The 26901-nt window shown below is 36.2% G+C and overlaps 1 protein-coding gene across 2 annotated transcripts in view; it reads left to right on the top strand.

The window, feature by feature from the left end:
• The window catches only part of SPoCk (secretory pathway calcium atpase), a 328667-nt gene that overhangs the window by 293432 nt on the left and 8334 nt on the right, over positions 1–26901 (top strand). For both annotated transcript variants that reach the window (XM_081745872.1, XM_081745871.1), the window contains exons 16-21: positions 2739–2887; positions 5903–6069; positions 9984–10169; positions 12877–13024; positions 17129–17224; positions 20540–20681. In XM_081745872.1, coding sequence (XP_081601998.1) covers positions 2739–2887; positions 5903–6069; positions 9984–10169; positions 12877–13024; positions 17129–17224; positions 20540–20681 — 888 coding nt within the window. The remainder of the gene's footprint in view (positions 1–2738; positions 2888–5902; positions 6070–9983; positions 10170–12876; positions 13025–17128; positions 17225–20539; positions 20682–26901) is intronic.

The raw sequence follows: 26901 nt of genomic DNA on the forward strand, positions 1-26901 counted from the left end.
TCAAATTTGCTGGCAAAATGTATTAAAATTTTGTCTTCTATATATCAAAAGTTGTGCCGTTATGTCCAGTAGTTCAGAAAAAGCATCCCTTGCTCATAGTGTGACTCGTTATGTGAATGTATTTCTGATCCGTTTGGTATTGCGCAGTGTTCGAAGTGGAAAAAAAGCAGAGGTGGCATGCTTTATTACGATTTTGACTCGACATACCAGCTATCTAAATGTTGAAATATAGTGAGGGTATGTTGCCTAAAAGATTGCGTTTCAATTTACATAATGACTGAAAATTACTGAGTTTCTCTTTAGTTACGGGAGGAGGGGGTCATGGAGAGGCTTTGATCCATCGCCAAGACACGAAAATGCTAAAAACCAGGTTTTTATATTAACAATTTCCTGCTAGAATGCTCCCGGACCCCCACTCAGATGAGAAGTATTTCAAACCCCCGTAAGATTTGCCCCTACAACAGACAATTCCGCGCATTCTCAAAACAATTTATATGAATTAAGACAATGCACACTCATACATACGAAAGAAACAATTCAATAGGCACATCAAAATACAAACTACATGAACTTCTTTGAAAATACCTCATTTTAAAAACAAAAGATAGAAAAAAAATTAAAATGTCGGTATTGTCAACTTAGAAATTATTTCTACATAAGAAACAAAATCTTTTTACGTTCAAAGCTATCCGTCAATTACTGTGACAAAAATGGATTTATTAAAGGTATTTAGCACCTACTCTCCAGTGACGATATATCCTGATCACTGAAAAACCAGAGGCAGTATGCCTTCATCACTCAAAAACCAGAGGTGGTATAGCATACCACCGCATACCGTCTCACTTCGACCACTGGATTTCGTTTACATCCAACGGTTCAGAAAAACGTTCCATCCATGCTTGTGCATTCACTAATACTGAATTCTTCCTCCATTTTTCCGTATTCTGTGCTTGATTTCTAAAGAAATTGCAAACGAAGGTACACAGAAATCCATTCGTGCACGACAGGAAACACTTGTGTAAAAACTTATTATCTGGTCGAACTAATTTTGAGAACTTTAAACTTTTAACTCTCACTTTAAACACCCCCCATGAAGCCATTTGGTTGGAGCAGCTCAAATTAACAAGTGGATCAGTTCTTAACAAGTTCGCTCGCATATCCGATCTTAGTCGGATTTTAATTGAAATGTATAGCATACCATATCTGACTAAAACCAAATCATACTCGATCATCATCGGAAGATACGTACTCTTTTCAGATTTTTCTAATTTGTAGTATAGGAGTAAAACCAATTTCAGTTGAAGGAGGTTTTAATTAAGAACAACTAGCGTAAGTGAGTGGCTGAGTATTTAAATACCTTGTGTAATTTCTTGTCGTGAATGTGTTAAGTAATCGTTAGTGTCATTTCTTCGTTATACCGGGGACAGATCCTGGTTGAAAAGTGGACCTGGGGGGAGCTGTCGTCAAGTGGGAGGGTGTTCTGTTACTTTAGTAGTATCCTTTTGGGCTAGAGAATCAAATAGTTTCTAACAACAACGAAATCACTGTTTAAATAGACAGTGTTCAGTGTTACGAAAAAAATAGTACACAACTAGAGCGCTTTTTACACAGCGCATCATTCACATGTGATCATGAATCTCCTTGCCATTCCTCACAACATCTGTACATGTCTCTTAACAGACATAAGCAAAGAACGTCTTATAAAAATCGGCAAGGGGTATCATAAGGGGGAGATTGTTCGATTCCGGTTGGAGTTTCTAATTCATATATGATAATATTTTCTTTCTTCTTGCATGCAGTATGTAATAAGCAAATACATTATACACACACACACACACAGTTAATTATGTCAGTGATATATGGTGTTCATTGGGCAAAACACTACAAACAATAAAGATTCATCTTAAACTGGAGAAATGGTTATCCTTCGTTTTTCATTAGACCTCTGTCATTTGGAAATGAAACAAACGCTAAAGAGATATACTAACCCCGTATACAAATTTGTGGTGTGGGAATGTATAACTCGTAGGATGCAATGATTTAATACTTGTAGTGTAGCCCTAAAGAATGTAATAAAGAAACAACCATTCTTTTTTAAATATTCAATTAGAACTGAACAATCTACAGAAAATTTGCAATCGATCAGTGAAAATTGCATCTTTCTAGAGTTTGTGGTTTCCGAGATATCATTGTCCAAAGCACTGGCCACAAACATATAAACTTTTCTAGCATTTCCATATACAGGGTGGCCCAAAAGTAGGTGTACAGTCCCGTACTGATCAACTCATTGCTTTTTGCATCATTTCCTATTGTTATCCATCAGGTAGACATAGTTTCTTTATTATTTCTTCTTAATTTCTTTTTACTTATATCTTAAGCCCGGAACAACCGAAGCAAATAAACCTGTAAGTTAGAATGTTATATACTTGATCAATGCAAGAGTGTATAGCTACTTTTGGGCCACTTTATATAATAAATAATTAATTGTTCTGCAGAAATTGAAAGCTATCCTTGTAAGTAACTTATTACAGTTTAAGTAACTTTAATCATCCATTGCGCGAAAGTGGTTGAAGTATTCGGAGTCCGATTTAGTGTATTTTGTTACATACTATACTCACCCCTTATTTACATAAAGTAAAAAGACAGCAAAATTACGAAGTATATTTTTTTTAATAAAAGTGATGTATGTTTGCAATTTCGTTTACTTTGGTTTTTAAATACAATAAATTTTGTTTCAGCGTCGATGATTGGTCTAGATGTAACTCACATGCAAGTGTTGTCTGGTGATCAGATCGATTCCATGGGAGAACACCAACTGGAGCAAATCATTATGAATGTCAGTGTTTTCTACAGAGTCACTCCACGGCATAAACTGTGTATAGTCAAGGTAAGAAAGAATTACTTTTCCTTACTTTATTTAATTTTAATAGTTTTCTTAGTGCATATTGGAATTCATGGAAACATCGTGCTTTACTTTTACTATTAAGTTGGTACAATAATGATGCAGCTTTCACTATAAATGATATTGGAAAAATTCTTCATCATAATTCTTTTTAAGGCCAAAGGATGGAATTTTAAATAGTTGCACATGAGTAACGAAGTACGATCCTGCAGACTAACTATAAGGTTATAAAATTTTACCAGACATACAAATGTACCAATCTAAAATTTCGCCACACACCAGTGTGTCGCGACACATCGGTTGAGAACCACTGTATTAAGCAATGTTTACCATTTCTAGAGATAGGGAGCCTTATGCAGAAACGTTTTCACGTAGGATTAGTGTCATACTAAAGGTCTGACTACTGCAGGAAACATATGTTAGTCGAACTCTAGTATGGCACCAATTACGCGTCAAAACGACTCTGCCTAACGCCCAGGAAGTACAATGTATTTATTTTGTTTTGGATGTAATCTAAATCCATCCTTAGACGAAATGCGGCCAAGATGTGTATTTTAAGGCATTATCCCAGCAATCACGTGATGGGATTGATTAAAACAGTCAGGGTAGCTGATCGTGGGATTCGAGCCCTAGGCCTCTTTGGCCTGGGAGACCCGGGTTCGATTCTCGGCGGGAGCTCAAGTGGTTCGGATTTCACATTAATCAGTAGGTCCCGTCTCATATAGCCTCGCTGCTCAAAGGGACGTTAAACTCAATTTCAACTCGAGCCCTGGGCATTTTGATTGCAAAACGAGGACGCAAGCCATTCACTTATGGCCACTGGGTAATATAGCGAAAATGAGATTATAATTATTCGGTCGTTCAACTAACACTGTGTAGGCTTCTGGCAAATTTTGTCTCATCTTGTTCACCGGTCAGTTTTTGAAAGATTAAACGTTCACAAAACCTCATGAAAATGAACTGGTGGAAGAAGGTCTGATTAAAATGAATGTGTTCTTTAATGGGGAAGGTGTAAGTAAAGAAGTTTAATCATTGTGATTTAGATTAGTGTGTAAGAACGTATCACCTTCTGTTCCTCCATACATTAAATCTTTTGTCTTTACAATAATTCAATTGCGCATGGTCGTTTTAGATTGATAATACAATTCAGACAGTAAGATGTATCCAAGTGATAGAAGTGACAGTTTTTTTTTTTTTTTTTTAAGTCAAATGTTACACCAGGCTCGATAGTGCGGCCAAAGAAGCATAATATAATTATGTTCGAAACGTTTTGAAAAAGTGCGTAAGTTTTCAAATGTACAGGTATAGGTATATGGATGGCATTCTTACGCAGTGCTTTTTCTGCGCCCTAGTGTAATGTTTATTTATAAAGTATTTAGCTGTTTATTAAGATATGGAACGTAGTAATTAGTAATAAGTTGTATAAAGTATATTCTTAGTGATTTCTATATAAAGTATATTGTAATGTCTTTGAGGTAGTCAATAACAGTCCGGGTGTTTTCCCTTCACCAATTTTATTATAAAATCTAAATACAAATATCTTTGAATTTACAAGAGTAATCTATTAGTGTCTTTCCTTATGAATGACCAAGATGAAGGAGAAAGGTGTTTTGCACGGTGCCCCTTATGCTCATAGCATCCTCCAAAACATCTGCAGGGTTTTAAATGAGTACTTGCAGGTTTAAAAAAAGAGTTACCGATGCACACGACGAGCATAGCCAAGGATGGAAACCTATGTCGGAAAAGACTTTGATCAACGCATGAATCATGTGGTTCGTGAAAGGTCGTAGAATATGGTTTCTGAATTGTCTGATCTTCGGATTTCAGGGAACTCCGAATTACATCATGTAGTTCACACTTGGCTCGATATGTTTTCATGTTCTCTACCTCACAATGATTCAGCGGTAGTCTCTCTTTTGCAATCTCCAATGAACAGTTTCGGCCTATCTCGTATGGTTCTCCTCTGGTGGTTGAGAGAGAGAAAACAATATGTATGAAGAAAAGGAAATTGGCCACGGGTTTATCATTTCCACTGGTGGCCCGAAAAACAGTCTTTAGAAGCTAAACAGATAAATTATTTTTACATTTGGTGAGAAATTACTTTTACATTAATACTTTCTCTCAAATTCTCCTCATAAGGCCGAAAAATTGTAAAATTCTTTTCACCAAAATGAAGCATGTCACTGAATTATTGCCTTCTTTGACCTTATGCACAACTGTCATACCACATATACATATTTTAATCAATGCTCCGCATATCCCGAAACTAAAATCGGTGCCTGACTCCTTTAAGTCCTTCGAAGTTTCGTGCTTGGGGCTTAGGCTTTCAGTTTATAGGTATAGTCGTGTTTTAAAAAGATGATCATCCACCTGTCTTTTCAAGGCTATATTCTCGCAGTCGTAGTATGATATTTAATACTTTTTCTTGAAATAAACGTTTCATTCGGCAAAGAAAATCAATATTTGTTTCATGTACTTGTATCTACGGATAAGAGACTAGGCTTTTACTAGAGGGATGAGTGACCAGAGATTATAGATGCACCTCCATTATTTAACAAAAATTACTATTTCTTCTTCTTCTTCTTCTTCATAATTTTCAATACAGGCAAGATACGTTAACCAAAATTATATGCTAAATTTCCTTGTTCGTCAGGAGATAGGATTGTAACATTTGTGCATTGGAGATCCCTGTAGATATTACGTGGAATTCAGATTACACATTAAATTGTAAATGTATGTCATATAGCCGTAAGAACAGGTGTTAGACTGCAAACTAAGAGAAACTGGAACTCTTAGCGTTAATAAATTTCAGATATGCGGTTTGAGAAACTGCACCCAGTTGTTACTGTAGTAGGTAATAGTTTGTTCTGTACCAAACTTAAGCGTAGAATTTACAAGAAAGTTTTAATAATTTCCTCCGTTAAAGTAGACTTCATTTGTTAAAAGGTAAGTTCTATAAGCTTGTTGGGCGTGTGAGTAATTGTGTATTAATTGTTTCAGGCTCTTCAAAGGAACGGCATCATTGTTGGAATGACAGGCGACGGTGTAAATGATGGTGTTGCATTGAAGAGAGCTGATATTGGTATTGCCATGGGGAAGAATGGAACAGACGTGTGTAAAGAAGCTGCCGATATGATTCTAGTTGATGATGATTTCCAAACAATAATGTAAGTATACGGAATAATGTTTGTCGCTTAACCGCTTCAGGGATTAACCCGAATATTTACGTTTAGGGATAATATGTAAAACTGGATTAACCCGAGTTATTACGGTCTTTTTTACGCTCTTGTCTGAATTAATTCGAAATATTGCATCGTGATAAAAAAGTGCACGGAGCAAATATTGCAAACAGTTCAAGCGACTTTTGTTTTAGTTTCTTGATTTTACTCAGGAGCAGTGTATTACTCCCAGTCGTATGTTTTTCTTGGTATTATCGCTACGAGGGAGCTGTTCGTTAGTTTCTTTTCTTTACTTTTGAAGAAGTTTTGTGTTTATGACTGCATTATTGAGTTCATTTTGCAATCAATGAGCAGTGACGGAGGAAAATAGTTCAGTGGTGTTAGTGTAGATACAAGTGGTAGTAATGACTGCATTCCCTACAGGCATTTTTTTTATTTATTTATTTTAACATTTCCAATTTGCACGAGGGTAAATAAAAATGTAAACGCAATTTATAAACTACGCTGAGGACGAAACGCAGAGGAACTGGCAGAATGAAAGTCAACATGAGGTAGATGAGATAATGTTAACAGTTCTCTAATCTTGTTACAGCGTAATCTATAAATTATCTTTATTTCTTTATTTGCATTCGTATTATTACGAACTTTTACATTGAATTTGCTTCTATTAAATGGAAATAACATATATTATGTCAATATAGCCATTATAGGGCCTAAATGCCATATGCAGTGGTGCCCACCCCCCCTTATATCTATGACGCACCCCCCCCAATTGTCTATCCGTAGGTGTTCTTCCATGAAAAAATCTTCTTTTCGATTAATGTTACCCCCCTCATCAAACATATTTATATAGATTTTAACCCCCCCAAATATTTCAATGACGCAGTTTGCGTCATAGCCCCCCCCCCTTGTGGGCACACCTGCCATATGGAAAAGTTTATAACTAAAATAGAATATTTTCAGCGTATATTTTATTTCATTCTTACATGTTTTTCTTATTTTTCAGTGCCCGAAATAACTCGGGATAATCCAGAAGGAATGTCGTTACATTTTTTTAAATGGCTCTATATTATTATTACACGGAACTTTTGCTTTGTTTCTGTTCAGTAATAAGTAGATAAAGATGTTTCTAAATAGAGCATGTGTTTTAGGGCGCAAATTCATTCTATTCTTACATTTCTTGTAGTTTGAACTGTACCCCAAATAACTCGGGATAATCCCGAAGGAGTTTTTTGAGGGGCTATAACTTTCAAAATTTAGTTCTGAATGACAATTAACATAGAGCATGAGAGGTTGCATTTATGATGGATTTAAAATATAAAATTTAAAAAAAAAAAAAGACTTTTTTCGGACGTTTTTCTGCAAAAATGTAGACCGGGAAGGGGTTCAAATTAATACATAACCTTATCACGTGTTCCCTTACAATTAAATGCACACTCGACATACTTATGCCATACAAATAATGTTCATTGGATCTTGAAGCTAGAGTCAGAAAAAAAGAAAGTTATGCAAACGTTTGGATAGGGAGAACATTTTTCTCCCTTGTGCGATTGTATTCATTATAACACAGTTCTCATTCACAACTCGACCGCCATTGGTTGTCAGCAAACTGTATTTAAAACTTCACCCTTTGTAAGATTTTCATTAGCAAACTGTATGTAAAACTTCACCCTTTGTAAGATTTTCATGTGGCAGTATCGTATACTTTACCAAAACCAGTGTGTCTACTGACTTGGAAAACTTTCAATTAGCTTGGGATTTATTTTTGTACCTGGAAAACGTGGGAAAAGCCTGGAATTTAATCAAAAACTTGGAATTTCCTCAAAGTTACCATTTTCTATTTGTCCAGTTTCCTTAAGAGTTCGTTTTTTAAGTAAGTGGATGGTGACCACGGCGTACCTGAACTGATTCTGTCACTGCTTGCACTTATTTGTGATAGGTTTCCTTTTTCTCATTTTTACTCTTTCCTGCGGCAGAATTCCCATAGTTCACAGATGGAATTTCTATCCTTGACAATTCGAAGCATGCTTTTTATTACATGTATACAGTATAGGTATCCCATGTAGTAGTATAGAAAGCCTTTTTCTCATGTCGATTCGCGTGTATTTATGATCTGTCAATTCGATTTATGATCCGTTGTATGAGTAAATTCTGTAAAAATAAAGTAACTAGGCATTCTCCATCCAAGAAGAATATACAGTAACATGTAATATCATCAATTTAATGTATGTATAAATTAAAAAAAAAAAATTTTTTAGAACTTCCTCATGTAGTGAAACAAAATATACAAATGTTACTACTACCAATAGATATGAATCACATAGTAGTTAAAGGTGAGACTCTGCTTGCCTTTGTTAGTTACACATTTTCCCATCTGGCCTTTGGGTAGGGTTTATTAACGGCAACGGCTTTTCTTTATTTAAAAAATATAGACCTGGAAAATAATATAAATAGACCTGGATAAACCTGAAATTTAAAAACAAATATTTGACACCCTGCAAGACGCAATAACCCAACTCGCAATAAAAGTAGAAAGATAGTTTATATCACGCTTGAATTGTTATTAAGTGGTCTTTTCTTCGGTGTTAATCTTAAGGATGGGCAAAACCGCTTTTTTAAAAAAAACCGAAACCCGAAAAACCGAAATTTCGGTTTTCTTCAAAACCGGTTCGGTGGTTTCGGTGAAAACTTGGAAAACACACAAAACTATTTCTGTGGAAACTGAATCGGTTTCCGGAAAACAACGAAACACTATTCGGTCAGAAATAGAACAGATTTTGAAAAAAAAAACAGGACCGGTTTTGAAAAAACCGAAACCGGTTCCGGTAAAAACCGAACCGTTTTTTTTTAAATTTTCACAAACTGGTTTCGATTTTTCTAAAAAGCGAAAAACCTGTTTTTGTGCCCACCACTAGTTAATCTAGCTTGAATATTCTCAAAAACAGGGAAATTGTGAAAATGCAGGCTCAATTCATTTAAGAACATTATATGAAGTTAAAAATATGATGAAAATAATGAAAAGTTCTTTTTCACTTACTTGTACTCCTACGCCAATAACATAAGTAAACTTTTTTTTTTTTTTTTTTTTTTTTAACAGGAAAAGGCATAGTTGTGCAGTTACAGAACCATGGAAATTCTGAACATTGAAGAGAGTTAAGAGTAAAATTAGAACAAATAGAATATAAAAATAAAATCACAATTCCTAGACTGAAACTCACTGCAACGATAAAAGCGGGGATTTACAAACAGTTATGTTTAAATGGTTTTAAACCGAGATCATTGTAGTTTAATTAAAACAATTATTATTTTTTCACTAATTATCTCCTGATGCCTTCCACACACTTATTTTCTTGGCGCCTGCGTGCCAGTTGTGCAGAGAGTTATAATCTATCCGTAATTATGTATGTCATAAATAATATACCAGCAAACTTATATATTTTCAATAAAAACAAGTGCAAAAACACGTATTAATATGTGCTAGGTGGACACTACAAAGCAGTTTTGCATCTATTGCAGTTTGTGGCAGAGTGAAGCTAGAGGGCCATCGGAAGGGTGCATCTGTAGGTACAGGGCGTTAGCGTCAGTGGGTATCCGCGTAAACCATGAGATGAGTGCAAAGCACATGCAGCAACTTTTCTAGATAGTCACTGCAAACTAGCTTTGCATTTCAGATGTGCAGTAATGAACCACATTTTTCAACGGTTTGTCTGTTTTCGCAGGTAACTTATATATATGTCGCCTGGGTAATTAACCTCGCCGTAAATATTTACTGATCCTCTTCCTTTATGAATTAACAAATATTGCGAGTAAATTTTTGAAAAATGGCCCCATATTGTTTATGTAGACATTTCCTTCTGAGCTTTATGAACTTTATTCTTAATTTTGGTTTGTTATCATTTCAGTGCTGCCATAGAAGAAGGAAAGGCCATATTCTACAATATTAGAAATTTTGTAAGGTTCCAGCTAAGTACGAGTATTGCCGCTCTATCGTTGATTGCCTTGTCAACGTTGATGCACATTCCTAATCCTTTGAATGCCATGCAAATCCTCTGGATTAATATCATTATGGACGGACCACCAGCCCAAAGGTATGAACTCCTTTTATTGTATCTTTCATGTTCAAAAATTCATGTTTATTCACCTAGTGAATATTACGACTGAAAATTATACATTTGACTTTTTCATCATCTTGATAATTCCATCCTCTCAACAGTGAACATTCACTATTATGTATTCCACGAGTGATAGGGCATTTACAATAAGTGATTGTATGATAAGTGCTTCATCCATTGTAATAGAATGGTCGCAACAGTTGAAATTTGCGCGTGACTTCCAACCTGAGTGTTGGGTACAACCCAGAGAGTATCTACTAAATTAGTTTGCGGTTTTACATTATCAATGAGCGTAAAAATTCCTCTCGGTTCTACAATCTTGAATATACCTATGAATCTCTTGCTACATACAAACACTCCATCCAATTACTATGTTTCAGTGATAAGTTTTCAGACAATCTAACCCTGTCCTAACTTTTTTAAAGGACTCCTCACTTTAGCCACTATAATTGGTTAATGTTCCCTGAATACAGAAGACCTAAAAACTGATTAGCTTCTTCGTGGCTAAGCGGTTAGCGCACGCGCCTTTGGCGTGAGAGGCCCAGGTTCGCTTCCCGGTGGGAGCTAATGTGGTTCGGATTCTACGTTAATCAGTAGGCCCATGTCTCATATAGTCTCGCTGCTGAAAGAGACGTTAAACTCAAAATCCACTCAACTCAACCTTAACAGATTGACTGTCATGAGCATCATATGTGGTGCTCACCTTATTTTTCTGTGGGGCCATGAGCACCATATATGATGCTCATGCTCGATATCACAATTTACTAACCTGTTCAGGTTCTTGAGCATCATATATGATGCTCATTGTCACAGATTACTGTGAGACCATGAGCATGACATATGGTGCTCGGCTCCCATTGGTACATTTTCGGGAGAAGCAAAATATCGCAACAAAAATGTGACATGACTATCCATAATTGAGCCAAAGGTAAGAAGAAATTTCTGGCCTCCTGGGAGCAGTACCCTCAAATCACCTTGGCAGTCAACCTGTTAAAACTGATTATTGTTTGCACGAACTTAGCCACTTATGACTCTGACATACCTAAAATAACTTCCCCCACATTTCACTCATTTTTACTGAGAGCAGTTTATCCATTATAAAGATGAACTTGGCTGAATTTTACTTAGAACAGTTTATTCATTATAAACATGAGTTACGCTCTTCAATTATTTTTTCCACAAATTAACACTTTGTCCAATAAAAGCGTAAACAACACCTTTTGTCCGATATGTTGTAACTAGAACCAGTATGCACTATAGTGTTTTCAAAACTAGAAACAAATTGACGTTTGGAGAAGCACGTAGTACACTGTTGCCACTTCGTGCGCATCCCGGTAAATCATCAGTTGGAACTCTTGTGAGTCTTAACGAAAAGGAAAATCTCTAAATATTGGTTTGTTTGGATGGATGAAAGGATATGTTTATCGTCCCAGTTTGTGCATGTTGGAAAGGGGGTCTGTGTCTATGTGTGTTTTTTAATCACTTCCACGCACAAAGAAACGAAAGACTGAAATAGCTTCTTTCCTTCTGAAAACATGTGTTTACTAGCGGCAACATTGGAATGTTAAGGTCTGTTAGCAAGGAAACCCTCTACCCACTGTTGCTAAAATGACATTTATGATTCGACCTTTGTTGAGTGATCGCAATAACTATGTGACGTGGAGTACCTTTTTTAAAACAAGTCTGCACGTGTTTTTGAGCTATCAATTTGTTTGTAGTTTTGAAAGCACTTTAGCCACAACTCCAACAATGAGTTATAAAAACTCTAGAAAGGCTTTTTATAACTGTAGACCTGAAATGTAGTCAAGAGATTAAAAGTAGAATATATATTAAAGGAAAATGACATGTTCGAATCAATGTGATGCAAGAAAGAACTGGCAATGACTGAAAATCTTGTCTTGTTCAATTTTTAGTTTTGAGTTACGTACCGAAGAACACTCGTCAGTAATTATAACTCGTGTCAGTGTTAAGATGGTGTTAAGATGGAAGAAAAAGAAGTTCTTGTTTCTTCTAAACTTGCTCTAAAGGGTTTTTGAACAAAGTATAGAAGCTTATGGGAGAGAAATGAGGTATATGAGGTTATAATAAGATAATTTAGTCCAAGTTTTGTTCTACCATTTGATTACATGAAAGAAGGCGTATGTTTGTTTTAAGAAAGTTTCATAAGTTATCAAGAAATAAAACAGAATTGATTTGAATTGATGTTCTAATGCGGTGGTTCCCAACTGGTGTGTCGCAGTCCCATAGGATGTGTCGTAAAATTTTTGAATTTAAAAACACGAAACATTTAATAATGAAATATTAAGACAGACTGTACAATCCGCGGCAAAAAACCTGCAACATGAGGATGTAAGTTTATTGTGAAACTACGCCTAACAGCACAGAGAATGAACATAACGTCTAAGTGGAACGAATCACGCCAGGATAAACCTCGGCCTCCTCCCGTACAGACTTATTTTGGAGCAAAAGACTTCGGCATTTCACAATAAACTTATATGCTCATGTTGCAGGTTTTTTGCCGCGGATTGTACCAATTAACGCCTCCGGCGACTGCAGCAATGCGCAGTACTATATCGAGTTACTATTTGATAAAAGCTTATATTGTTGTGCGTGTTAATAATGCTTATTGTAACTTAAGGTGTAAATTGTATGAAATACTACTAATTTTTTTTTTTTCCTTCAGCTTGGGAGTAGAGCCCGTTGACAAAGACGTAGTGAAACAGAAGCCACGCAATGTCCAACAACCAATGATCACTCGGTCTCTGGTCGTTAACGTTCTACTCTCGGCTCTTATCATCATCAGTGGCACACTTTGGGTCTTCAAACGAGAGGTAAGTACCACGTTCTAATCTCTAAGCAAATGAAGCAGTGTGGCAAAAGATAATAAAATTTAGAAATAATCTTCAGTATGTTAGCTCGGATTTGTGTTCCTTTCAGACAAATACACGTGTCTCTTTGATCTGTGTGATTCTGAATATTTTGCGTTGTTACCCAGCATTATGAGGTGATAGTAGAAGTTTCGTAAATTAAGAGGTAGCGAGGCACACATCAAGAAAGCTATAAATAGTAGGGATGACCAGGGCTCGGTAAAATAAGGGAGTCAGGTCGCCATGACTGGAAATAAGAATCAGGTGCCGAGCCAACTTATAGCCAAAACATGTAGGCTTACGTATCAAATTGCATTTATATTTCTTATGACTCCTAGGTCAGAAGAAAAATTTTAGGCCACTGGTGATGACCTTATATCATCAAGTAGGAAAAAACAAAAACTTTGAATAATATAGGACATTTTCCCATCACAGTTATGTGGTACAATCAAAGAAATATTTAGTCTTTAGGTTTTCTATGAGAACGTTCTGTTTGGCATTTTGAAGGCAAATGAAATAATAAAGCTACAGTAATTTCAAGCCGTAGCCGATTAGTGTCGTATCAAATAAGTTATTTGTGAAGATTCTGTAGTCTGAAGATTTTTATCACAGCCTCTAGAGCTCTCGGGTAGCTAAGCGGTTAGCGCAGGTGTCTTTGGCGTGGGAGACACGGGTTTGATTCCTAGTGGAGCTCGTGTGGTTCGAATCCCACGTTAAGTTGTAGGTCCACGTCTCACATAGCCTCGCTGCTGAAAGGGACGCTAAACTGAAATCAACTCAACAGGACACAATCTTGATAATTACGGGACGTATACGAAATCTAATCATCAGTGTTCGATCCAAGTGAGGAGATACATGGAGTTCAACTTAAAAGTAAACTGGTTCCACTGTAGTGGTTCTAAATACTGGTAGCTTATGTAACGTTAATGCTAACTTGCCGGAGGTGCTGAAAGTTAATATTCATCAATATTCACACATTTCACTACATTTGTACCATTATTTCTTAACAATTCAAACCATTCTTTCATCTATTTCTTGAATATTTTTTGGAATTTTAATTTACAATTCTTCCTATATATATATATATATTCGATTCCCGGTGGTTCGAATCCGACGTTATACTGTAGGTCCACGTCTTGTATAGCTTCGGAGAGGGGCGCAAAACTGCAACTGAACTCTTTCTACATGTGTGTGTATGTTGATTCTATAGACACTTTCTTTTGGGAAATTTTACAAGAGAAAACCAACTATTATAAGGTAATCTGTGAGGTTATAGTCTTTTGAGATGTAATCATGCCACCGAAAAATCACTGGGATGTTTCAAATAAAATAAGTACCGTGACTTCATGTGCTGCTTTGGTGAAATCGTAATAACTCTTGTAGGTTTTTGTTAGATTTTAGTAGTGTCATAATGATCCAAAAATAAATGTTTGATGGTTCTTTAACGCCGAACAGAAATTTCACTTCTGTCGCTTGCGAATGATAGGAATATCAAAGAATGTGGGTTTTCGCGGTAAACGATATTAAATCTAAAAGGATAGTGTAAGGGTAAGGTTTTTAAAAACATTGATAGTAGGTAACTCATTTTGCATTACCTTTATTTTTGAACTGAATTCCTTTGGTTATTTAGTTGCTTTATTAAGTTTACAAAACTTATCAATGCGATTACTAGTGATAAGAAAACACAAGTTGGGGCAGAAAGGACGGATGTTTTTTTCTTTCTTTCTTTCTTAATCATATTTAAAAAATATATATATTGACAGATTCAAGCTTGTATTGAAATAGCATTTTACAAAATAGTGTGGAAAACATGTAGCATGTGTAGTCCGTTATCACTGATGTTTTTCTGAAGACGTTTTTCGAAGTTCGCATCCACTCTTTGCAGCATAGCTGTGTCGACTTGGGTGACTTCTACGCGAATAGATTCCTTCAAGTTTTCCAATGTTTGGGTCCTGTGCTTTTATACACGTACGTACCTTGAAATAATCCCACAAGAAATAACTGCACGTGGGCAGGTCAGGGCACCGAGAAGGCCAATGAATGTCCCCGATTGTGTAATTAAGCGGACCAGAGAAAAAAGGCCGAAGATAACCACTAATGATTTAGCTGTGTGGGCTGTTGCCCCATCCTGTTAAAACCACACACGACGAATGGAAATAAGTTTTCGTCGTAATTTAGGTAAAAAGTCATTGTTGATCATCTCGATACAGAGCTCCGAGTTCATAGTAAGAGCATTTCTATTATCGTCCAAAAAAGTAATGACCGGTGACAGTAGTTTTGTCTATAGCATTCCAAAGCATCACTTCAGGCTTGTGCAGCGGTGTTTCATGTAATTCTGAGATTTTCTGAAGCCCAATAGCGCAATTCTGTTGATTCACAATGCCATTGAGATGAAAATCAGCATCTCTCATGAACAAATGGAAGTTGTCATTTTACTTGTATACATATACGCTTCCATCTTATGTGCGCCTTTCAATCGGTGTGCATAATATCCGAGCTTCAACTATTGCACAACGACCAATTATATGGGTGGAAACGCAGGTCTAAATGCAAAATAAATCTAATCGAAAGAATACTGAAGCTAAGTTCAGGCATGCCTCTGAGCGAATCAGCGTGGACTTTGCAGTACGGCTTGTCTGACTCTTTCCACATTTTCGGGGGTACATGCAGTTCGCGTAGCCGCTGGCAGTTTTATGTTCATTAGTGTACCTCATGTACGAAGTACTTTAACTTAACGTAGAATAATGTTACAAGTGGAAGTAGCTTTATTTCTCTGGATAGTGAAGTAGCGGCGAAACTCACGCATTCTTGATGAAATTATCATAAGAAAAAAAAAAAAACTGTTCTGTCGTCCGCGGCTCCATGGCTTATTCTGAAAAGAAAAGGAAACAAATTAAATAAAGTAACAGACAATAAAATGCGACTTCACGAAGCTAATGGCACCTTCCGTACATCTGTCACGTCACCTAATGTCGAGTTTTAGCCAGTGTTCGAAGTGGAAGAAAAGCAGAGGCAGTATGTTCTATTACGATTTTGACTCGACATATCAGCTATATAACTGTACATTATACATGCAATGAGGGTATATTGCATTTCTATTTACATAGGAGACAAAACATTGGAGAGCTGCTTTGTAATTATGAGGGAAGGAACATGGAGACTTTGTTACTCCGCCAACTTTCTGGGGAAAAAAATCCCCTTATGTTGTATTATAGAGAATTATACACGAAAATGCTCAGAAACCGAATGAGGATATTAACAATTTCCTTCGGGAAAACTCCCAGTCCACCCACTCGACTGTGGGGTATTCCAAACCCCCGGTAGGTCCGCCCCCACAGCAGACAACTCCTAAATCCGCCCATGGTCAAAACACAGGATTTATACACATTAAGGCAAGAAGACAGACACATACATAAGGAAGAAACAATTCAATATGGCACATCAAAATATAAAGTAGGTAAAGTTCTTTGAAGACACCTCATTTTAAAAACAAAAGATAGGAAAATGATAACAAAAATGTCGGTATTAGGTTACAACTTAACTTTTATTTATTTATTTATTTATTTATTTATTTATTTATTTATTTATTTATTATTATTATTATTATTATTATTATTATTATTATTATTATTATTATTATTATTATTATTATTATTATTATTATTATTATTATTATTATTTACGTGCGAACCTATTTCTCAATTACTGTCTATAAAAATGTCAATTTATTAAAGGTACAGGTATTTAGCACGTACTTCCTAGTGACGGTATGTCTTGGTCACTGAAAAACCAGAGGTGATATGCCTTAATCACTGAAAAACCAGAGACGGTATGGAATACCACTGCATACCGTCTCACTTCGACCACTGGTTTTAGCCATTTGGAAAACATCTGTCCTTTGTGCCCCACCATGTATTAGCCCGCAACGAAAATAAAGATAACAGTAGATTCTGTAAATTTATTGTTTCAAGGCAATTATAATTGACGTTATACGAAATATGGTAGTGCTTAATCATAAAATTCTCGATTGAATTCAAACTTTATATTTGTTTTTCTGTTTATTTTCAGTTGAGTGACAACAAAATCACGCCTAGGGATACAACCATGACATTCACTTGTTTTGTTTTCTTTGATATGTTCAACGCCCTTAGTTGCCGGTCTCAGGTAAGGATTAGTGAATTTCACTTTTAGCGTTTTAAGAAAAGCTGTAATTGAAAATCTACTTTTTTATGCGTCATCATATTGCACTTTTTAGGTTAGAAGACCCCTTTTCATTTCACAAATCACTTGCAGCCTACTTATCTGTTCATCAAACCGTTAGAGGCAGTCACAAAACAGTGACAATCGTCAATACGACCACTACTGGCTAGCTCTGAATACCCACCGGGCGACTGGTAGAGTGCAGTCGATGTTCGCCATATTGGAACAAATTTCTTCACGAGCAATCCGAACTGCAATGATCCCTGCTTATGAGTGAGGCCATAGAACAACAGTCAGTCAGACTGAGTTGCGAACTCTCCAACAGCACTATATTTGGCCACTTGAGGAAGAAACTTAGAAACAACGATTACGATGTATTATTATTATTATTATTATTATTATTATTATTATTATTATTATTATTATTATTATTATTATTATTATTATTATTATTGTTGTTGTTGTTGTTGTTGTTGTTGTTGTTGTTGTTGTTGTTGTTGTTGTTGTTGTTGTTGTTGTTGTTGTTGTTGTTGTTGTTGTTGTTGTTGTTGTTGTTGTTGTTGTTGTTGTTGTTGTTGTTGTTGTTGTTGTTGTTGTTGTTGTTGTTGTTGTTGTTGTTGTTGTTGTTGTTGTTGTTGTTGTTGTTGTTGTTGTTGTTGTTGTTGTTGTTGTTGTTGTTGTTGTTGTTGTTGTTGTTGTTGTTGTTGTTGTTGTTGTTGTTGTTGTTGTTGTTGTTGTTGTTGTTGTTGTTGTTGTTGTTGTTGTTGTTGTTGTTGTTGTTGTTGTTGTTGTTGTTGTTGTTGTTGTTGTTGTTGTTGTTGTTGTTGTTGTTAATAATAATTGCTGGACAGAGTTATAATTAAGAATTCGTTCGTAATGTACACATAGAGGCTTTCAACATTTAGGAGTTTCGCTCAGAGTTAGGCACTGTGTCTAAAAGTTAACGCAACTTCATAACGTACTGACTATGAGGGTAAGTGAAGTGCAGCTCAGACTTTGCAAAGGTTCGCACGTCTGGTCTTGGTGTATGAGTTGAAATTTTTCTTTTGGTCTTTAACACTTAGTTTACTGAAATGTAAGTACAGAATGTTCTGTTGACTATACCCTCTCCCTTCCTTTAGTATTCTCGTAAATGCTTCAAGTGCGAACCCACAAAGTTAATTGAGTTGGAGTATGTGAATCAGTTGCATAAGCACTTAGATAAATCAGCGTGGGTTCCTGTCACCATAGCATGGCGCGTCCGTAAGTTGCAGGTCAAGAAGACCTCTAGATATAGAGGCTAGCTCTAAACAAACTGAATAAGCAGTCGCGGACAGACGACAAGGGTTGGTCCTCCAGCTTGAGGGGTTGGCGTGAGGCGAACAGCCTCATCCTGTAAAAAAAGTAACTTGTTCAGAAACATTTACAGAAGCCTCGGACCAGACTGATAACTTGGCACGACCTAAGCAAAATGAAACAGGCATTAAATTTGGAACTTGGAATATAAGAAGTCTATAAGGCAGAGACGTTAAAATCAGTAACGAGTGAGTTAAAGAAATATAGGGTGGACCAAGTTAGATGGGGAGGAAAGGGAGTCTTGCAATCCGGAAATTTTACTTTTACAGGAAAATAATAAAAATCATCAATTAGAAACAGGGTTTTCCGTTCACAAACGATATCATCAACAATTAAACAGGTTGAATTTGTTAACGATAGACTTTCTTTTATTACTGTTAAGAGTTGATAATATAATATTTACCATTTTAAGGCTCTTTACAAAGTTGACTAGCTCTGTCAGTCAAGGGTAAAGCAGAATTGCGTCCCACCACTCCACAGAAATTGTTTTGAAAGGTGGTGCCACATGTTACATGTGGTTTGAACTTATTTTCTAGTCCTACCAACTAGTCTAGTGACTAGTACGTATGCCTGTGGTGCATGTAGGCCTGCTCGATTGCCAGTGAAAGAGCCCAAGAATTTAATTTCGTAATCATTCAGATTCATTAATATAAATCGTAGGGGCACTTCCGGTTGAGTGGAAAGTTGAAGTCAAGCATGATTATAGCTTTCCGGGACTAACTAACTGAAAAATGGACAAATTTAAATATTTTAATTTTTAGGGGGTCTAAAGGGTGATGAAGAAATTCATTTTTTTTTCTTTTTCTTTTTTTAAAACCTATAATCTCATCTTTTAGGTACTTGGAATTGGAATAAAAACTTGAAATTCGGTATGCTTGTACGCTTTCGTTAGCAATACCCAAGTAAATCACCAAAAATGAAAATTTCTAACTTTAGAGTGGTTTTATGGGAACTGAATAATCTTTCTCATGTTATTTATATGGGACATCTACTCCCCAAAATGTTTAGACACTTCCGGCAGGATTAAAATGATTAAATTTGGCATCATTGTAGCTTTCCGAGACTAACCCGTAGGAAAATTGCCAAAAGTGAATAGTTTTTAAGAGGTCTAAAGATAGGGATGAAGAAATTCCCGTGTTATTTAAATGGGCGTTTTCTTGGAATACAAAATCTTATCTTTTAGATAGTTGAAATAGAAAAAGGAACTTCAAATTCCGTAGAATTGTAAGTTTAACAGGTATGAGGCCGTAGGTCGAGCAAACGTGGAGGTCTGGGGGACGTGGGGTATATATATATAATATAATATAATTCTTTGCTGTGTGATATCCCAAACCTTGTGTAATTTGCTGTATAATCATGCATTTGTTACTTTCCGTGAGAACTTCTAATGATTTTTTCTTACAAATGTGGTGTATGTCCTTCCACCAAGCCCTTCAGTTATTTGTTATGTAAGCCGCTTGAAGGTTAATCTTATGAATAAACTCAAAAAGTATTCACCGTGCTTTCCTATATCATATAGGTAAATTTAAGCAAACACATTAAACTTAGTTTTCGCAGTCAGTTTATCAAGGCAGATAAGAAAGAGTTAATGGGAATATGTAAATAATTACTAATACGTCCTATCCACACTAAATCTCTTCTTATTTGTACCTACATGACTATCACATACGTGCTCCACATCGTTCGATATTTGTCATCTTTCTGAAATGTAAGCTTACTAATGAGCAACTTAGTTATCATAGAATTTGATTGACATTTGTAAATTATTTTAAATATAGTTTAGTTTACTTCAGTTAGATATAATCAAACATACATATACTGCCTATTAATTTTATTCACTATACCCATATTTCACTTGTAAATTAAACTTGTTTAATATATGTATAAATTTAGAAACAATTTCAATTCTCTGCTAATTATATTACCTCTTGTATCTTTTTGTAGAGTAAGTCTATTTTCACCATTGGTCTGACGACGAATCGAATGTTCCTTTTGGCTGTAACCTTATCAGTAGTAGGTCAAATGTTGGTAATTTATTTTCCTCCTCTGCAACGAGTGTTTCAAACCGAGGCGCTGACAGTAACAGGTAAGTTTGTACATTCACGTCTCTTTTATTTATTAAATTAAGTATTATTTCAAAATACACTGCTGGAGGGTGAAATAATAGATCTTAAGTCTAGAGAACAGGAAAACTAAAGAAAACTCTGTTGTATTTCTTTCAACATAATCCCCCTGGATTTCTATACAGTACATTTGAAAATAATTTGTTAGCCCATTAAAGTTTAACATCATTTTCCAGCAAAGAGGCTATCTAAGATATGGATTGAAGGGTGGAATACGAACTACCATAATCCGTTCAAAGCTCTGCCACTGGGAGTCAAACCTAGGACCCTTTCATCGAAGGCGCGCGCGCTAGCTCCTAGACCAGCGGGGAGGACTTGGAAATTGATGTTCATTGTCTTTGAAATTATATTTCAGCTCCTGTTGTCAAACTGTACGGAAATGTCGAAATATGTGTTTATACATGTTCTTCTTGTCTCTGTAAATGCTCTTGAAGTGCACTTATTATAATCATATGACACTCAAATCTTTTACACTTCCCTTTCGAATTAGGGTACTGGTAAAAATGGCTCGGAGCTAAGTCTGGCGAATAGAGGGGATGATACAATAATTAGAACTCATCATATCCATGAGGTGTGTCAAGTATTCAGTAAATTACTTTGAATTACGTAGGATATTGAAGACATAATTTTGACGTTTTGCGACGCGAAACTTGCAGTGCTAGGAGATTCATAGTGTATAATTCCACAGGTTATCCTTTCTGATCTGAAGTTTGTTATAAATCACAAACTGTCTCTATAAATCATCTAGATATAGGCAAGCAAGATCCAGAATCCTGTGGTTGAGTCACGTTTTTAAGGCCTTTCAGACTTGTTGATTCTTCTGGCGTTCCTTATCTTAGCACGGGAAGACACGATCCTTAGTACCTACTAGAAGTGTTAAAATTACTGGAATAATTGTTGTTACAAATACTTTCTCTAGAGCCCTCTCATTATTTAAATGATTATCGACCTCTCGGTGCGGAAGATCGGTTTCCATCCTCAGTTCATCCAATAAAGTTCGGATGCTTCCATTGAACTGTAAATCCATATGTTGTTGTAACGCAGTGTTAAAGAGGGATGTTGAGCTTCATAGAAACAAAATGCTAATTAACTCAATCATTTCGCAGATTATAAAGGGTGAACAAGAAATTGGTAGTCTGAAAAAAACTAAGGATTAAAATGTATTTTTGAAATTTATATCCAAATTGGAATAGGACATAAGAATGAGGATTCCGTACAAAACAGTTTAAATAAGGTTGATGTCCTGGATGCTTTTGTACCCAATTTCCCGCAGATTGTGTATCCCTTTCTGCATGAGGTCGAGTACTGTAGTTCGCGCAACTTCTTGGCTGAAAGAATTACAAATCTGCGTAAAGTCAAGAAGATTTTTGGCTCTGTGGAGACGTTCAGGATACTTCTGTTTACAAAATGCCCAAAATGCCTCAATGGCTCGCGTTTGGTATACATTAGGCGGGTTCTTCGCTTTCTCAATGAAGGAGATGCCTTCACTACGAAGAAACTCAACAACATTCTTGGCATAGTGCAACGTAGCAAGGTCCGGCCAAAACAAAACGTTGTCTCTTCGGTGTCTGGATATGAAAGAAATCAATCTCTTCTTCTGACATTCCGAGAGGTACCCGTTGGCGTTAATGGCGCCTTCAGATATAAAGGACTTCGAAACTGTCCCCTCGCTGTCTATTGCTTGGCCACCAATATTTTCTTGAAGAACTTGCTCCACATCTTCGTTTTTCGGTCGTATCGTAGAGCAGCTGCATCCGAGGCATAGAAATACCTCCTTCCTGGAACTTTGAAGGATGGCTCCCAAAGCGCATAGGTCTCGTCATCCACTTCGAGGATTTTGCGCACGGATTTTCGGTAAACTTAACGGCACCCTGACTTCGCACGCTCCTCCTGATCGTTGATGTACTTGGATGCAGTTTTCTTTACGTATACCTTAATTCCCAACTTTTTCTGCTTTATAAACTGCAGAGTTGACTGTCTCAGCTTCAACTTCTGTGCAGCATGGTGAGTCGACATCAATGGATCCCTTTGAAACAACTTCTGCACTTTTTCCATCATCTTCACTCCTGATTTCACGGCTGGGTGACCAGTTTGTTTGCGGTAAGTTCTCTGCTGGATAGCCCCGAACCTGGAGATCACTCGGTATATCGCGCTTCGTCGCGAAAATGAAGCAGTTTTGAACTTCATTTTCGTAGTTCTCACCACTTGTTTCTCCTTTCGTGGTATCATGAATATTGAAGTTTCAAACGGACAATTGTGGCCTAGAGGTAGACAAACACCGAGCATCTGCTCGTGTTTTCAGTTTGGTCAAATGACATGCCTGTTTCATTGTGCACATACGACTTCCCAGTCTACCAATTTCTTGTTTACGCTTTATTTCTGAAATAACACGTTAATCTACACGATACTTTTTAAAGAGCATTAGTAAAGTCATCTTCAAAAGCCAAGACTTGTCTTTTTTCTGTGTGGTTAGTGGTAGAGCGCTTACTTCTGGTGTGTGAGGTCCTGGTTCTATCCTCGTTCAAGTAAGTTTGTGATGGACAACGTCGTGGCCTCCCACATTCTCATTCCACCAATTATTTCATCATTATTTACTTGTCTTAATCATCGTATTCCTTAGCCTAAAGATTTCGTATCTGAAATTCATCTTTTCCTGTCTGAGATATTCATAAACGATTGTTTAGCGTGAGCTATGCATTTTCACAAGATACTATACTAACTTGTGGCCGAAGTTTTTCGGAGAGCAATCGAAAAACATCAGAATACTATCTTAAAACTGAGCGGGAAAAAAAAAAAAAAAATCAGTGCTACTTCAATAAACTGGAATACAATTTATATATATATATATATATATATATATATATAAGATTATCAAGCACTAACTTAGAGATATTCTTTCGTTCCTATTCTGATGATTATTTTAGTGAGATCATTTCTTAGAAAAGAATTAAGCTGGATAACAGATAAACACTTTTAGAAACCAGCGTTCTTCTATTAAGTGTCTGGCAGCAGATTATGGCAAAAGGATAGGTTATGAAATTATTCCAGCAAACCATTCATAAAAATCCCAGAGCACATAAAGAGGTTAATAGTTGTTAATAGATGTTTAATATTAAACTGAGATATAATTTATCGAACTGCTGTAATGAGATACCAATTTTTCAGCGAGGATGGTTTAGTAGTAGTTCGCCCACATTTTCGTTATCTTATAAGTCGAGAAGAATACATTTTTAAAAAGTTTGGTTTACGGAAACTCCTCGATTTCTTTTTTTATATGTTCTGCCCGTTTGTCCGTCCGGGAGACAAAAAAAGAAAAGTAATAATCTCAAGATCTAGTTGATGAATTATCAGATTTGGTCAGAAAGTGGAGGGTGAAGAGTTAGAAATCAAAGTCGTTGGTAAAGGCGATATTCAAATCGGAAGTGATAGAAACAAACCATTTCCGGTTTTTACGTTGATCACTATAGAGCAAAAATGATAATAAATGGCAAGCTTCTTTTTATTTTACTTATTTATTGAACAAATTTCCAGATACAGCATAATTTTGCCATTTTGAACAGGGAAATGTTTTTGCAATGGATTAAGCGTCTCAAGAATACATTTCGTCTCCACCCTGAAATCTCTACTAAAACCGAAAGTGGCAGAAATCAACCACTTCCAGTTTTGACGTTGATCGTCATAGAGTAAAAACGGTAACGGAGAGGCAGGTTTTGCAAAGTTCCCAAGAACATATTTCATCTCTACTGAATCGAAAGAGGTAGAAATTATTACCATTTCCGATTTCAGTGTTAGTTGAGAAAATGTCACGCTATGTAAACTGAACTTCTTGACGTAACACTGCCACTAGTTCGAACTATTATTATTATGACTTGTTTTTTTATTATTACTCATTGCTTCCCAAACTGGAGAGACTTCCTCAGAGAGTAGAGCAAGGAAAGCGAAGTGCTGAAAGATTTACTACATAGTGTAAAGGATTTTTTTAAAAAAAGATAATTCTTCATTGCACTAAACAAAAACGAAGCCAAGATAATGCAAATTGAAGACATTTACTGTATTGTATGTAGTCACCAGTAAAAGTTAGTTTATTGTAGTATACGAAAACTAAAAACTTGGAAATCGTAATACAGAATAACAGTATACACCCACATCTTTTGTGGATGATCCGAAACGAATATACCAATCAAAATAGTGTTCATTGTTGCATAGTGAATTTCGCTCCGTGTAAATCCAAGTTGAAGAAAATTAGTCAGTACGTTCCCAAAGATATTGATCAAATTACCTTTTTTTTTTTTTTTTTTTTTTTTTTTTTTTTTTTTCTGCTGGTAACTGGGGGCGCATGAGGTGTATAGTGCTTAAAAGAAGGACGTCAGGAAAGTTCACAAATATAGCTTATATTGATGAGATTTTTTAAAAAGACTTCTATGATAATTTATTTTAGACTTCCAAATTATGTTCTGCATAAAGTATAAAGGTTGGTAATAATAATAATAATAATAATAATAATAATAATAATAATGCAAAATCAACTGCTCGGAACCAGGGAAATGAATTTTATAGGTAGAAAGTTTGGTTCATGACACGAATTCTCCTTCGTAAAACAGTTGAAACTGGTCATTACATCACTTTTTCACACACGCAGCAAGGATCTGTGGCACCTAGCCAGCACAAATTTTTCTGCATCCCAATCGTTGGATTAGCGTTAACACAGATCCTCTTGCTATAGATGTGTGCTCTATAATCTCATGGTGATGCATCAGTCTGTTTGAACGAGTTCCTCAATGATAGATGCGTTTATGTCGGTTGTGACGGTTCACCGTGGCTAGTCGTTGATGCAGCAATCAACATACCGAAACCTCTCAAGCCATTGACACACATCACTTCGATTCATTGTGTTGGCCCCATCGATGTTGTTGAGTTAGTTCCAGATTGGTAGCGGAATTCGATTGCTGCATGTTAGCGTAGTAATCATCCATGGAGGCCTGTAACAACAGAAAACAAGTGGCAAAGAACCAATGCTCCTACCTTTATATTTCATTTCTCTAGTGCGTTACAATTATCGAACTATAATGGATTTGAGTTACTTTTTGACCAACATTTGTACTTTAGAACGGCTATATCCGTTCGTCTGTCGACAGGTATCAGAGCACGTTATAAGAGAGAGCGAGAAATGGGTTTTCGTTGTCGATTCAGCGTCCCAGGAATAGGTTTCCATCCCTTCCCTTATCCCTCTTTTACAGCCGTAAGTGAAAGGAAATATATATATAGAATGTTCTAAACGTGACGCTCACAATCAACTGTTCTACAGGACAAAGTAAAACTAAAATGCTATATATTGGTACATCCTTTGGAGCCTCGTTCAAGCGCTAGGGCCAACCAAAGATTCCAGAATATGCCAACGTCGTAGATAAGTTGGAATCTTTAATAACGTTGCTTTACGAATCCATAAAGTAGTTACATCAATTCTTGCCAGATGATAGTTAAACCCGATGATAAATATTCATAATATCTATGAGCATCGGTACAAGTTATATCATGCACCAAGAAAAGTCGCATCTCTGGAATTTGTATATATGTATTTGTGTTTGCTCCTCTGTTAGCAGGCTGTGTTTATTTCTATTCATGTACCTAACTTGCATTGATGCTAATAGATGGTGTTAATATCAGCGTTTACCGACTTGAACTGTCATCTAGAAAGAATTGATGTAACTATTTGATGGATTTTTAGAGCAATGATATGGCTTAACATTTATCTACAATGTTGGGTTGGTTGTAGCGTTTGAATGAAGCATTAACGAGTAGAATAATTTGTTGTGGTCCATGTGCGCCATTTTGAAAATACTCGATATAATATATCTACAATGTGTTTGAAAAAGAACTCCCTAGTTTTAATGTGTCCTAGAATATGTACAAAGTGACATACACTATTCTAGTTTGTGGTGTTTGATTCATCAACTCTCCAAGTTTGGCTCCCCGGCAGGTCTGCTTGACCTTGAGACGGCACCAGTGCTGTTTTTTTCCCCTCTGTTTTCTCAGTTCAGTCCAGGCAGGCGTGCAGTGCAGAGCAACTCAGCAACAATGTTTACTCTGCAACAGAAAGCGCAGTGTATTACTTGGCTTGTGAAGATTGAGTCAGTTATAACAGTGCAACGTAATTTTAGACGTCAGTATAGTGGTGAACCACCT

This window comes from Thermobia domestica, chromosome 18 (genome assembly GCF_964235325.1).
Source record: "Thermobia domestica chromosome 18, izTheDome1.hap1.1, whole genome shotgun sequence".
Taxonomy (NCBI): Eukaryota; Metazoa; Arthropoda; class Insecta; order Zygentoma; family Lepismatidae; genus Thermobia; species Thermobia domestica.